General features: G+C 35.7%; 1 protein-coding gene across 14 annotated transcripts in view; it reads left to right on the top strand.

Annotated features, from left to right (window-relative positions):
* The window catches only part of LOC110454216 (unconventional myosin-IXa-like), a 125,167-nt gene that overhangs the window by 98,004 nt on the left and 12,117 nt on the right, over nucleotides 1–15,046 (top strand). For 13 of the 14 annotated variants that reach the window (XM_021503611.1, XM_021503620.1, XM_021503618.1 and 10 more), the window contains 8 exons: nucleotides 7,603–7,798; nucleotides 8,306–8,434; nucleotides 9,379–9,440; nucleotides 10,364–10,407; nucleotides 11,120–11,251; nucleotides 11,788–11,917; nucleotides 12,426–12,550; nucleotides 12,906–13,057. In XM_021503611.1, the coding sequence (XP_021359286.1) occupies nucleotides 7,603–7,798; nucleotides 8,306–8,434; nucleotides 9,379–9,440; nucleotides 10,364–10,407; nucleotides 11,120–11,251; nucleotides 11,788–11,917; nucleotides 12,426–12,550; nucleotides 12,906–13,057 (970 nt within the window). Of the gene's footprint in view, nucleotides 1–1,001; nucleotides 1,113–7,602; nucleotides 7,799–8,305; nucleotides 8,435–9,378; nucleotides 9,441–10,363; nucleotides 10,408–11,119; nucleotides 11,252–11,787; nucleotides 11,918–12,425; nucleotides 12,551–12,905; nucleotides 13,058–15,046 lie in introns of those variants that run through there. The other variant, XM_021503624.1, reaches the window with a different exon arrangement.

Below are 15,046 nucleotides of genomic sequence, written 5' to 3'. Positions count from 1 at the left end.
TCATTTTCTTAAGATGCGGAAGTCTTCATATTTTCAAGATAGTCGTTTCTGTCTGACCATTCTTTTTGACTCCATTTGAATGACTGGCTGATCCTTTTGACTTCCTCTCCTCTCCTCGGTAAAAGTTTGTCCCCCTCAATAGTTTTGTGGTGTCGTGATTGTACCAGTGGTCCTGTGTTTATTCTGCATGCCACCATAAAATTTGGCATGTTTGGGACGAGAGTTGGAGGTAGGTAATCGTATGGTACTCGAAGATTTCGTTTTGAAATGGAGACAATTTTTATCAAAATTTAGTAAAAAAAAAAAAAACATCAGGAAAAGTTATATGGCTGCCAGACAAAATTCAAGAGTGTAGAACCATTCGAACGTTTACCTCTTATCAAGTAATTAACCCCCAAAATTTCATAATGAACTATTCCAACCTTTGAATTGGTTGAGTTCAAATGTGTCTTGAGAGGTGAATGAGTTAACAACCATTGGTACATCACAAAGAACAATGTAACAGTATAAATTTGATAATCATGCCATTTTCCCTTCCTTTTTGGTAATATTCTTAGTTTTAAGTTATTCTTTAAACTTAAGTGAATCAGGAAGTGTATTTCAAAGCAAATCAAGACGATCTTATTTGATGGTGACATTAATTGGTCACAATACTTTACACTATGCAAGTATTTAATTAATGTTTTGATATGGAACTTACAGGAATGAGTTGACTTTTAAATCTTCCACATGATCAAGATTTGATAAATACAGCAGTGTAGTGCTTGTGGCAGTGAAGTCCTCGTATTAGTAGAGAAATATAGTGAATGCAACTTTCGTGAATCATTGGATGACTTAAAATCTTGTGAGGTTTCTTTTAAATTCTTATTGTTAAATTCCTCCAAAATGGTTTGACACCTGGCCCAGTGATGCATGATTGAAGATACAGCATGGTTGATTGTTTCCCCCATTTTTCAATCAAATTATCTGACCGATGACTATTTGTGTACGTGATTTTTCAGACCGACATCGTTGAACCATCTACCACAAAAGTTCCCACAGGACATAGGGTGCAGTCCCTTGTCCTTCGCCTCAACCTTATGGCCGAGGTTATATGATTTTCCAGTTTATTGGTTTGCTGACTACGCACCTATTAATGTTGTTATCTGTTAAAATCACAAAAGAGATTGTCCACAGGCAAACCAAAAAGAATTATTCTTTCTTTCAGATAAATGTTTATCATTCCAAAAAATAAAATCCAGTATTTTCAAATAATCTTTTTTTTATAGAGAATTAAGATAGATTTATCCAAAATTTTCTCTTTTTGGTTCCTGTTGATAAATCTTGACTGTGCCCACAATGTAGAGAATTAAACCTAGCAAATGCTTGAACTTTGTCAAGAGGTTGTGGTGGTAGTGAAGAATTGCGAGGGTGGAGATTAGGGAGAACTTGTCAGATGGTTGTTGTGGTGGCAGTGAAAAATAAATTTGGCAGGGGTGATGAGTAACTTTGTCAGGAGGTTGTGGTGGCCGATAAGAATAGTGAGGGAAGAAACAAGGGTGAACTTTGTCATAAGGTTATGATGGCATCATGGAATAAAGAGGGTATGTATGAGGGGTCAAGAGGTTGTGGTTGCAATTAGGAATGGAGAGGGTATGTGGGGATGGTGGGGTCTGTTGGGGTCCAGAATGCATGATTCATAGATTGCCTTTGTTATAGAAGATCAACATCTTTATCTCACCTGGCCGGCGTCCGTCCGGCATCAACTTTTCCATTTAAACGACTTCTTCTCAATAACCAACAAACCAAATGTCATGATATTTGGCTGGTTGGTTGCTAGGATGAAGCCCAACAAAGTTTGAAAAAAGAAATGACCTTGACCCATATTCAAGGTCACATGGGTCAAATTTGTTAAAACCTTTTTTAAACGAGTTCTTCTGATTAACCAAAAGGCCCAGAAGCTTGATATCGGGCTGATAGGTTTCTAGGATGAAGCCTGACAAAGTTTGCGAAAAGAAATTATTTTGACCCTTATTCAAGGTCACAGGGGTCAAATTTGTTAAAACCTTCAAACAACTTCTTCTGATTAACCAAAAGGCCCAGAAGCATGATATATGGCTGATAGGTTCCTAGGATGAAGCCCAACAAAGTTTGCAAAAAGAAATTACCTTTGCCCATATTCAAGGTCACAGGGGTCAAATTTGTTCAAATCTTTAAACGACTTTTGCTGATTAACCAAAAGGCCCAGAGACGTGATATTTGGCTGATAGGTTCCTAGGATGAAGCCTGACAAACTTTGCGAAAAGAAATAACCTTTGCCCATATTCAAGGTCACAGGGGTCATATATGTTGAAAACTTTTGACAACTTCTTCTTAATAACCAAGAGACCCAGGCTGAAGATATTTGGCCAGTAGCATGCTTGGATGAATGCCCTTCACTCATATTCAAGGTCACAGGGGATATTTGTCTTAAAAACACTTAAAAACAACTTCTGGATAGCTTAAGGGTTCCAGGGTGATCAGTTGTTCATGTGAATGACCTTGACATACTTACGAGGTCACATCTGGTCCACAGTGCATAAATCTTTAAAAGTCACCTCAATAAACAAAAGGTATAGGGCCATTAGGGTGATGTTTGACAAGTTGCATTCAGTGAGGAAGGCTATAGAGTTTTTTTTAATTTAATGTCCATGTTTGGCTTTTAAGGTCACAGGGGTCAAATATGTTTTAATCTTTTAACAGGTTCTTTTGAATGACTTAAGCCAAGACACTGATATTTTGCCTGTAGCTTTATTTTAGTCCACTCTTAAGGTTACAATTGTGAGATTAATACCAGGTGAGCGATACAGGCCCATTGGGCCTCTTGTTCTTATTGTCTTTATAACAAGTTGTGAAAGATCAAATTATCCGTCCAAATGTTTTGTACAAATCTGGATTGATACCCCAGAACACATTATTAAACAAGTCTACTTGGTTACTTAGGTATGTATATCTGCCTCGGCCATCAAGCAATTAAAAAAATTCGATTTCAGCAAATCTGACCTCCACAACTTGGTGTGTAAGGAAAAGTGTTTGCTACGTTTATTTGTAGGCAGTCATCGTTGCAATGTACATATCATGTGATTGGTTCCTATGTAAATCACATGACCAACATATCTAACCAGATGTCTATGTGATTGGTCTATCTTCATTCCTGTGCTTGACAGTACTACCGTTGGGATCAGTTCAATTGCTGCTTTCATTCAAGCTTAGGGGAGCACTTGACCGATCTGTTTGTGAGTTATACTTATGTGGATATATCGTCCCAAGACTTTTGATGTTGTACTGTCATCCTTTGGCTAATATTTTCTTTCTTTTCAGTTTTTTTATACCAGCTGCGATGTGACATTTTGTTGTTGTTGTGGGTTTTTTTCGCTTTACCTTTTTCCATCAGATCATTCATTATGATTTGTGCTTCATTTCAACATCATTAACATAACATCTCCTTCAATTCATTTGTAATAAAACAGAACTGAACTTGATTCAGTTTTACGATAAAAAAATCATGATTTTTTCCCTTGCTTTAATTTCATCATTGGGAGAAGCATTTGAAGAGAAAATCTTAATTTAAGCTAAAGGATATTGATAAAACCCGAGCCTGGTGGGATTTATATTTTAGTATTGATGATGTGGTAATGGTGCTCTGGTAGTGGTTTTAACCCATACCAAAGACTGCCTTTACGTTGCTGAAAAAAGGCTGCACTCTGAGTAAATAAGATGCCTTTTCATGTTAATCTTTAATTCAAAATTAAGACAGCTTTGGAATTTTGTAATATTCTTCTGGTGAACTTGACCACTCTTTGACAGTTGATATTGTAAATATATCAACATGTTGATGTTCCATAATATTTAAATTGCTTTGTAGTAAAATGTTTTTGTTTATTGTTTTGTTTGGATAAACTTCTTTGGAATGTTTTTGAATTCTAGCTGCTTGAGTTTATATGTATAGTGTCTATTATTTGTCCCAGTGATATAATATGTATAAAAAGTTAATGATTTCTCTTTTTATTCTCTAAAAATATAAGAATATTTTCAACATTTTGAAATATTTCCTAATCTATCTTTAAAATGTTAATGAATCATAAAGCTGTTACTTTGTTAACATGGTCACCCTTGAAGACAAATTTGAACTCTTCCAATTCAAAGGTTGGAATAGTTCATTATAAAATTTCAGGGATGAAAGTCGGTGAATGAGTTAATTGCCTAGCTAATTGTATTCCTTTGAACTGTTCCATCCTTACAGTTTGGTCATACTGACTACACAGATTTAGTGTATAGCACCAGCACAATGTTGCTATTGATGTCTGTGGTAAATATCACTCGTGGTTCCACGTGCTAATTGTCCACGTCCTTCTTACACCACCCCTTTGTGTGCACATTCCAATGTTTGTGTTATACCATATCAGATATACTATCATAAATTGTATATTCCATCCTATAGTGATATTATTGTACACACCTGTTCTTTGTATAAAGCAAATGTGAAATTATATTTTTTACTTTCATTTTCCATTTATTTTACCTTAAAGTTAACTTACTTTCAAGGAACATTGACAATATCATAGCAGATACTAATAGGCAAGTTTTGAATACTTCGTTGGCATTTAGTTACAACAAATCTTTTGATTTAATCATAAATATAAAGATTATATAAATATCCCCTTGAAGAAAGTTGAAGAGGATATAGCATTTTCCCGTACACATGTTCCTGACTTGTCATCACTCAAGTAGCCGCGTTTCTCGACTGATTTTTATGAAACATTTTGGAAGTGTAAGGTACAACAGAACCTCAGAGGAGTTCACATTTCAAGGTACTGCACCCAAGGTCAAGGAAAATCTTTACTCTTCATAGAAAAAAACTATTTTTCTGTCTAGCAATTTTACATTTTCCCTGATTTTGATGAATTTCATACTCATGTTAGGTACCAGTAATAATTCAAAATGAAAAGACAAATTGAAAAGCTTGCATTTCGTGGTGCTTCACATAGAAATCATTTCATCACTCAGGCAATTTCATTTCTGAGCTGACTGTACTGACACTTAACAATACTTTGATGATGTTGCACCCAAGTTCAAGGAAAACAATTCTATTTTTGGAAGAAAAAGTTAAAATCATTATTATTACTCTACCACTTAATTTCTCAGCTAATTTTAATCAAACTTTGTGCAAGGTATCACTTAATTTCTCAGCTAATTTTAATCAAACTTTGTGCAAGTTATGTCAGTATTTATATTGAAAAAAACCACCCAACACAATGTATCGGTATACATATTTCATGAATGTATTTTTCAATGAATGTAANTAATATTTAAATTGCTTTGTAGTAAAATGTTTTTGTTTATTGTTTTGTTTGGATAAACTTCTTTGGAATGTTTTTGAATTCTAGCTGCTTGAGTTTATGTATAGTGTCTATTATTTGTCCCAAGTGATATAATATGTATAAAAAGTTAATGATTTCTCTTTTTATTCTCTAAAAATATAAGAATATTTTCAACATTTTGAAATATTTCCTAATCTATCTTTAAAATGGTAATGAATCAAAAAGCTGTTACTTTGTTAACATGGTCACCCTTGAAGACAAATTTGAACTCTTCCAATTCAAAGGTTGGAATAGTTCATTATAAAATTTCAGGGAAGAAAGCCGGTGAATGAGTTAATTGCCTAGCTAATTGTATTCCTTTGAACTGTTCCATCCTTACAGTTTGGTCATACTGACTACACAGATTTAGTGTATAGCACCAGCACAATGTTGCTATTGATGTCTGTGGTAAATATCACTCGTGGTTCCACGTGCTAATTGTCCACGTCCTTCTTACACCCCCCTTTGTGTGCACATTCCAATGTTTGTGTTATACCATATCAGATATACTATCATACATTGTATATTCCATCCTATAGTGATATTGTACACACCTGTTCTTTGTATAAAGCAAATGTGAAATTATATTTTTTACTTTCATTTTCCATTTATTTTACCTTAAAGTTAACTTATTTTCAAAGGACATTTTAAATCAGTTTAGTTACTTTCATTTTCCATTTATTTGACCTTAACTTACTTTCAAGGAACATTGACAATATTATAGCAGATACTTATAGGCAAGTTTTGAATACTTCGTTGGCATTAAGTTACAACAAATCTTTTAATTTAATCATAAATATAAAGATTATATAAATATCCCCTTGAAGAAAGTTGAAGAGGATATAGCATTGTTCCGTACACATGTTCCTGACTTGTCATCACTCAAGTAGCCGCGCTTCTCGACTGATTTTTATGAAATATTTTGGAAGTGTAAGGTTCAACAGAACCTAGCTCAGAGGAGTTCACATTTCAAGGTACTGCACCCAAGGTCAAGGAAAATCTTTACTCTTCATAGAAAAAAACTATTTTTCTGTCTAGCAATTTTACATTTTCCCTGATTTTGATGAATTTCATACTCATGTTAGGTACCAGTAATAATTCAAAATGAAAAGACAAATTGAAAAGCTTGCATTTCGTGGTGCTTCACATAGGTAAAATTCACCTATCATTTTTAGAAATCATTTTATCACTCAGGCAATTTCATTTCTGAGCTGACTGCTCTGACACTTAACATTACTGTGATGATGCTGCACCCAAGTTCAAGGAAAACAATTCTATTTTTGGAAGAAAAAATAAAATCATTAATATTACTCTAGCAACTTAATTTCTTAGCTAATTTTAATCAAACTTTGTGCAAGGTATGTCAGTATTTATATTGAAAAAAAACACCCAACACAATGTATCTGTGTACATATTTCATGAATGTATTTTTCAATGAATGTAAAATACTTTTCCATTAATGTGAAACGTAATTTCACAATGTAAAAATTTCATCCATCAATTATTGAAGTCAAGAGCATGTAGCCATACATGATTAAAAAAAAACATTTTCTCACATTATTTTTATCAGTTTTTATATGTCTGCACAAGGATGCTCACTGTTTCAGACTTTCTCAATTCACTTATTTATTTGTTTTACACACAGCAATGTTGATGATCAAGGATGCAGATGTTGACATTGTAAAGAATATAATATCTTATTCACAAACTTGTTATATTTATTTTACACTGCCCATATTCTTTGTATTGCATTTATTCACAAATCACAGGAGGTGGATGGAATATAATTATTGGATCATATGGAACAGATTCTTGAATAAAAACCATATATATAGCATTTAAAATTTCTTGAAATTTCATAGAAATATCAGATAGACGAAACGGAATGACTTTCAAGGTAAAAGCATAATAGATATTAATTCAGGTAGATAAAGCAGCTTTATCTAACTCGACATCGTATTGTGTATATCACTGATAGTCCCTGAGATGCTTATTTCCGTGTAACTTAAGGAGTAGAGACCATCTTGCAAAAATTTATTAAGATACAAGTAAGCAAGGGACATCTGGTGGTTATTGTCCTTTTCGCTAATTTGAATACTTGCAGACATGGCATTGGAAGGAAGGACAATCGCAAAAAATAAATGTTCACACAAAAACTTAAGTGATGTAAAGAGAAATAAGTGTTACGATTTCTATCAATAATATACAGACTTGCGTTTTCCAGGCTGGAACGGCCAGATGTGTTTTTGGTGCTCCACTGGCGAGTCTTATCTCGGAAAAAGACAAAATACCTGTGGTAGTAGGGAAACTGATCAACCTGGTGGAACTGCATGGCCTGTATACTGTGGGGGTTTACCGGAAGAGCGGCGCCAATGCCAAGGTCAAACTTCTGAAGCAGAACCTTGACTGTGGAAAAGAAGGTAAGCTGGCCTTGTCTATGGCTATACACTGCTATCAGTTCTAAATCACATCAGAATTTTCTCTTTTACAGTATATGAAATATGGGATCCCCGTATGTACCACTGACAAAAACTGTAAATAAATTTTGGAAACTATTTTTGCGGCACAGTTATAGCTTTGATAAATCATTTCTGAAAATAAAACTATGCCTTGCGGAAATTTCTTGAGAAATGATAAAGATGAAATAGACAAAATATATATACAACAATACAACAGTTTTCTTAGGATAAAAAGTCAGTGGAGCTTGGGTTCGAACACTGCCTTCGTATTGCTTCTCTATCGCTCAAACCTATTGAGCTACCTGGTCAATGGACGTGTGCTGACCAAACTGTGCTACTGTGCTACAGACATATCCAAATGAAAATTAAGAGGAGGCTACTGTATGTGGGACAAACCACAGTGCAATGGGACAGGGATCTTTAGTTTTCTTACCTATTTAGTATTAATATTTGTTCTATTTTTTCCAGACTTGTCAGATATAGACCTCGTGGAGTTTAATGTTCACACTCTGGCCTCCACATTGAAGAAATACTTTGTAGAACTACCTGAACCCCTGCTGACCTTTGACCTTTATGATGATTTCATCAGGACAACAGGTATGTCATGTACTTACAGTATTAATACTGCTGTAATGTGATCCTATTTTTTTGGGTTTTTCTTCACAATGTTATAGGAATACTGGTAACCCTAGAACACCTAGGAATTCCTATTACTTTGGAGGCACAGTAGTCTAGTGGTACGATGCCGGGCTGGTGACCGTAGGGTTGCGGGTTCGAGTCAGGGCACGGCTCTGTGTTGTATCTTTGAGCAAGATACTTTACTCCACTTGTTCCAGTCTACTTAGCTGTAAATGAGTATGTGGTTAGGCAGTGCTAGAATTGTTGAATGCCAGCTGTTAGCGCCGAAATGGCAGCTCCGGCTGTATGCTCCCCAGGGAGTTCAGAGAGATACTAGCTGGTTGCAAAGGCCCTATAACCACGGATGATATTTTGTGAACCGCTTTGAGACGACCTATGAACAAGGTTGTGGTAAAGCGGTATATAAAAACCTCGAATTATTATTATTACTTTCATATGGTAACCATAGTACACCTAGGTATTCCTGATATGGTAACCGAAGTACACCTTACAACCCCTGTTACTATAGAAACCGTAGTACATCTAGGAACCCCTGTTACTATGGTAACCAAGGAATACCTAGAAACCCCTGTTGCTATGGTAACCAAAGTACACCTAGGAACCCCTGTTACTATGGTAACCTTAGTACACCTAGGAATTCCTATTACTATGGTAACCCTAGTACACCTAGGGACCCCTGATACTATGGTAACTGTAGTACACCTAGGAATCCCTGTTACTATGGTAAACCTAGTACACCTAGGTATTTGTGATACTATGGTAACTGTAGTACACCTAGGGACCCCTGTTACTATGGTTACCCTTGTACACCTAGGAACCTCTTACTTTGGTAAGGTTAGTTCACCTAGGTATTTGTGTTACATATGTACTACATATGAAATTCCTGTTGTTTTATTTGACAGATATCCAGGATGAGAAGGAAAGAATTCAGTCTCTATATGCTGTTATAGACAAACTACCCAAGATCAACTTCGACCTGTTTGAGAGGCTTATATTCCACCTGGCCAGGTACGTACCCAAGGTTTCATTCCAGTTATTTACATCAATACATTAGACAAAAGTGACTGGTTGTGAAATGTACGTAGTTCTGGGCCCGTATTCGTGAAACCATTCTAATGCTCAAGCATGGATTCAGTGCTCAACCCAACTTTCTTATAACGCGCTTAAATTGTGCGAAATGATCAAAATGTTATGTGTAACATTTGAAACAGTATTCAGCTTGAAGTCTCTACAGAATTCTTCCAAATCATAGACCAAATATTAATTTTAAATTTATTGATCATGGAACAAGAAATCAGGCTTCAGCACAGACTCAGAGCTCAAGCATGAGAACGGTTTCATGAATTCAGGCCCTGGTGATAGGAAGTGCTTATTCGTGATAACTGCTGAATACAAAACCAATATATTGCTGTAATGCTAGGTGATGCTGTATGCAACAAAGCAGAGACAGGAGTATTGTTATACAGTGATACCCGAGTTCATTTACAGTATACTGTGAAACTGGAAATTGCCCTTGAACAAGAGGGAAAATTGAAAGCAGGGCAATTTGCTTCAAAAGGTCAGAGGTAAAAATATGGTAGGACAGATATAAAATGATTTACACTGTATCAATGTGAAGAAAGTTTCATGATTATACTCTAATCATGTTTTAAAATGTTTGTGGTATAGCACAAGGTTTTATGGAGGAAGGACATCATTTAAACATGTTGACGGTTTACAGGGTAGCTCACCATGAGGCCTTCAATAAGATGTCTGTGACGGGACTGTCCATTATATTTGCCCCTTGTCTGCTGCGGACGAGCAAGAACCTACAGGCACAGGACTCGCTCAGCCAGGTNGAAGGAAAGAATTCAGTCTCTATATGCTGTTATAGACAAACTACCCAAGATCAACTTCGACCTGTTTGAGAGGCTTATATTCCACCTGGCCAGGTACGTACCCAAGGTTTCATTCCAGTTATTTACATCAATACATTAGACAAAAGTGACTGGTTGTGAAATGTACGTAGTTCTGGGCCCGTATTCGTGAAACCATTCTAATGCTCAAGCATGGATTCAGTGCTCAACCCAACTTTCTTATAACGCGCTTAAATTGTGCGAAATGATCAAAATGTTATGTGTAACATTTGAAACAGTATTCAGCTTGAAGTCTCTACAGAATTCTTCCAAATCATAGACCAAATATTAATTTTAAATTTATTGATCATGGAACAAGAAATCAGGCTTCAGCACAGACTCAGAGCTCAAGCATGAGAACGGTTTCATGAATTCAGGCCCTGGTGATAGGAAGTGCTTATTCGTGATAACTGCTGAATACAAAACCAATATATTGCTGTAATGCTAGGTGATGCTGTATGCAACAAAGCAGAGACAGGAGTATTGTTATACAGTGATACCCGAGTTCATTTACAGTATACTGTGAAACTGGAAATTGCCCTTGAACAAGAGGGAAAATTGAAAGCAGGGCAATTTGCTTCAAAAGGTCAGAGGTAAAAATATGGTAGGACAGATATAAAATGATTTACACTGTATCAATGTGAAGAAAGTTTCATGATTATACTCTAATCATGTTTTAAAATGTTTGTGGTATAGCACAAGGTTTTATGGAGGAAGGACATCATTTAAACATGTTGACGGTTTACAGGGTAGCTCACCATGAGGCCTTCAATAAGATGTCTGTGACAGGACTGTCCATTATATTTGCCCCTTGTCTGCTGCGGACGAGCAGGAACCTACAGGCACAGGACTCGCTCAGCCAGGTGCCAAGACAGACCAAGTAAGGGGCACAACTCTGTATTGATTATAAATATAGGACTGCATTGGTGTCTTTTTAATTTCAAATTTCGATGGAAAAATATATATAAAAAATTGGGCTTTAAAAGTGAAACTAATTTTGTCTTGAAGTTTACTGACTGTAATGGCTTGTTATTTAGAAGCTTGTCATTCATTGAATATGTGTACTAGGATGCTGATATTTGGCATGGAGGTTCCTGTGGAGAATGATATTGATGAAATGAAGTTAAAATTAAAAAAATGATTTTAAATGTTTCAGACTTTTGACCTGTTTTGAACTTTAAATTTTTACAAACAAACTTTTAAATACGATGAAATTTTAAACAGGCGAGCATTTGATGGCTTTGACACCATCTCTGGTAGTGATACGTATGTCAAGGTATGAAATTACTGTAACTTCTGTGAAATGCTAGTTGTAAAATGGGGTAAGTTAAAGGTCACACATATAATATTGTTCAATCATATCTATAATGTGTCCTTAAATAAATTAAATGGAAATACTGGATTTTTTCTTCACAGGGTGATAAACCACATCATACAGGAACAACTATATAAGCTGAAATCTACCCTGGAGGACATCAGTACCCTGGAGACTGCCGCAGAGACGGCCACAGACCGACTCAATGTTGTCAGGGCCAGCATGAGGAAGGTAAGAATTCGTAACAGTCAGTTTGGGCCGTATGAAGAATGTAGGCCCCTTAGCTGGTCCTTGGGCCCAGACTTACATGCCGTGGAACAATCTGTTATGGCGCGAAAGAGATAATTTCTCAACATGATAATTCTAGTGGTCAGATTTCTTTTTTTCTTTAAATAGAATACTCGAAATAAAAAAAAAAATTAAACCCAATTGATGTGAAATGCTTAATATCTACTTATATATATATTTAACTTATCAGGTAAGTGTGTTCATATTTAAATTACTTGTTATTTGCAAACCCAATTTGAGACAGGTAGTATATATCAAAACAAGAGTAAAACGAACATTTGAACCTGATGCTCCAATACACAAAATATGTAACTACCTGTATGTTTTACTGTTATTTCAAAATAATAAGTTAATGTATAAGACTGTTTTAACAAAATGTACATCAGTGTAGTGAGAATCTCACTGCTTACAATGGCAAAGAAAATGAAAGATGTTGATGATATTACTACAGAGTCCTATAGAGGAGAAAAAGCGAGTGTCTGGAGTCTCAGTGACCAGCGGTGAGTCCCTAGACGGGATGACGCACGCGGAGGAGATGGCCCTACGCTCACACATCAGGTCCATCAGAAAGGAAAAGTGGGTACCAGTGTGAACATTGGAAAAATATCAAAATTGTAATATAAAAAATTGTTTAACAATAAAACAAAGCTGGAATAAAGAAAGTTGCTTTTACACATTGCTCTCTAGAAATAATTTTGCTGTTTTTGTGGCAAATCAAACTAATACTGTATTCTTTACCCCAAAGTGAAAAGTTGTGTTGCATTCTAATTTCTCACAAGCAGATACAAAAATAGGCATATCTCTTATCGACTGATTCAACAGTTAAACATTAAAACAGAATACTCTTGTTTACCAACAACCTTATAATGACTGATTGTTTACCAACAACCTTATAATGACTAATTGTTTACCAACAACCTTTGATTTGCAGAGATAACCTAACATCCAACTTGCCAAATTTGGAGTGTCGTCATCTGAGTTCTGATGACGAGGTTCTGAGTACGGACGACATGGACAGTACATACGATACAGCCGACGACTTTGAAGACCAAGAGGAGTACGCCCTAACCTTTGAACTCCCAGGTAAAAAGAATATAATCTTGTCTATACATCATTCACCGTTTAATCACACAGGAAAAAGGTCCTGATTAACAATGATTTTTATTAGGAGCATAGTGTTCTACGGTATATAGCACGTGTATATATGATTGTGTGTATGTAGAGGATGGCGTGTGATTCCTCAATTGTTTATATTAATAGAAAGTACTGAAGCCAATCTTACCTTGTGTGAAGAAATATTATGTATGTGATGGTCATAGCACTGTTGTCTCAAAAAATGATTTACTTCATCCTTAACTTCCTTCAAATTAATCTTTCCTTGGTGATCTTTATAAATCTTAAAAATGCATCCAGTTTCAGATTTAAAATTTCATAAAAAAATAAAAATAAAATAAGAATAATATTGATTCAGCTTACTTCAATTTTTCTCATAATTTCAAATTCACTGTAAATGGGGTATTTTTAAAAGAAAGTGGTAAATGAAAATGTTGATGGTCCATGAATTCCTAATTGTGAATTAGAATGTAAATGATTTTATTCAGTTTTGAAAACCTAAAGAAATTTTTTTCCAAAAAAATATTTTTTAAGGAAGTTACCTGAATTACATTTTCTTTGAGAAAGCAGGGCCAGGACTTAATCTGGATAGTGCATTGATGGTTGATTTGAGTGTTGTAAACTTTGAACTGTTAGCTCTTTTCATTGTTGCTTCAGCTTACTGCTGTTCATTTAATTGATCAGTCTGTGTAACCCAGAAGTGATCAGTAAAAAGTAAATTATGAAAGAGGATATGCTTCTTAGATTAGTTTGATGGGATTTTTAATTTAATTTAAAAGCACAATACACAGTCTTATGAAGTCTTTCTATATTTTGATAAATGTATTGCTTTGTAAAACATTATAGTTTAGGAGTTGAATTTATCAGCTTTATGTATGAAAAAAGATCGGGGAAATGTGAATTGCAAGTTAAACCATACATATATATAATTATTTTCACTGGCAATTTAAAATAAAAGCATTACAAACAGAAAAAGTTGAAATGACTTCACACCAGAACTCTCGCACCACTATCAAGGGTGAAGGTGTTTTCTCTATGAACACAGCAAGCACAAATGTATCCACAGTGTCAAACAGTGTCCTATGTGTTAAGGTGTCAAATTATACAACACATGTCACACGCAATGTCAAACAATCCACCATGTGTCACACGCAATGTCAAACAATCCACCATGTGTCACTGGCAATGACACACAATTCACAATGTGTCACTTGCAATGACAAACAATCCACCATGTGTCACTTGCAATGCCAAACATTCCACCATGTGTCGCACGCAATGTCAAACAATCCACCATGTGTCACACGCAATGTCAAACAATCCACCATGTGTCACTTGCAATGACAAACAATCCACCATGTGTCACTTGCAATGCCAAACATTCCACCATGTGACGCACGCAATGTCAAACAATCCACCATGTGTCACTAGCAGTGACAAACAATCCACCATGTGTCACTTGCAATGTCAAACAATCCACCATGTGTCACACGCAATGTCAAACAATCCAACATGTGTCACTTGCAATGACAACAATCCACCATGTATCACTTGCAATGACAAACAATCCACCATGTGTCACACGCAATGTCAAACAATCCAACATGTGTCACTTGCAATGACAAACAATCCACCATGTATCACTTGCAATGACAAACAATCCACCATGTGTCACACACAATGTCAAACAATCCACCATGTGTCACACGAAATGTCAAACAATCCTTGGTGTCACACGCAATGTCAAACAATCCTAGGTGTCGCACACAATGTCAAACAATCCTAGGTGTCGCACACAATGTCAAACAATCCTAGGTGTCGCACACAATGTCAAACAATCCACCATGTGTCACACGAAATGTCAAACAATCCTTGGTGTCACACGCAATGTCAAACAATCCTAGGTGTCGCACACAATGTCAAACAATCCTAGGTGTCGCACACAATGTCAAACAATCC

Source organism: Mizuhopecten yessoensis, unplaced genomic scaffold (genome assembly GCF_002113885.1).
Source record: "Mizuhopecten yessoensis strain PY_sf001 unplaced genomic scaffold, ASM211388v2 scaffold7725, whole genome shotgun sequence".
NCBI classification, from domain to species: Eukaryota; Metazoa; Mollusca; class Bivalvia; order Pectinida; family Pectinidae; genus Mizuhopecten; species Mizuhopecten yessoensis.
The sequence above is the reverse complement of the archived record's forward strand: the minus strand, read 5'-3'. Positions and strand labels throughout refer to the sequence as shown.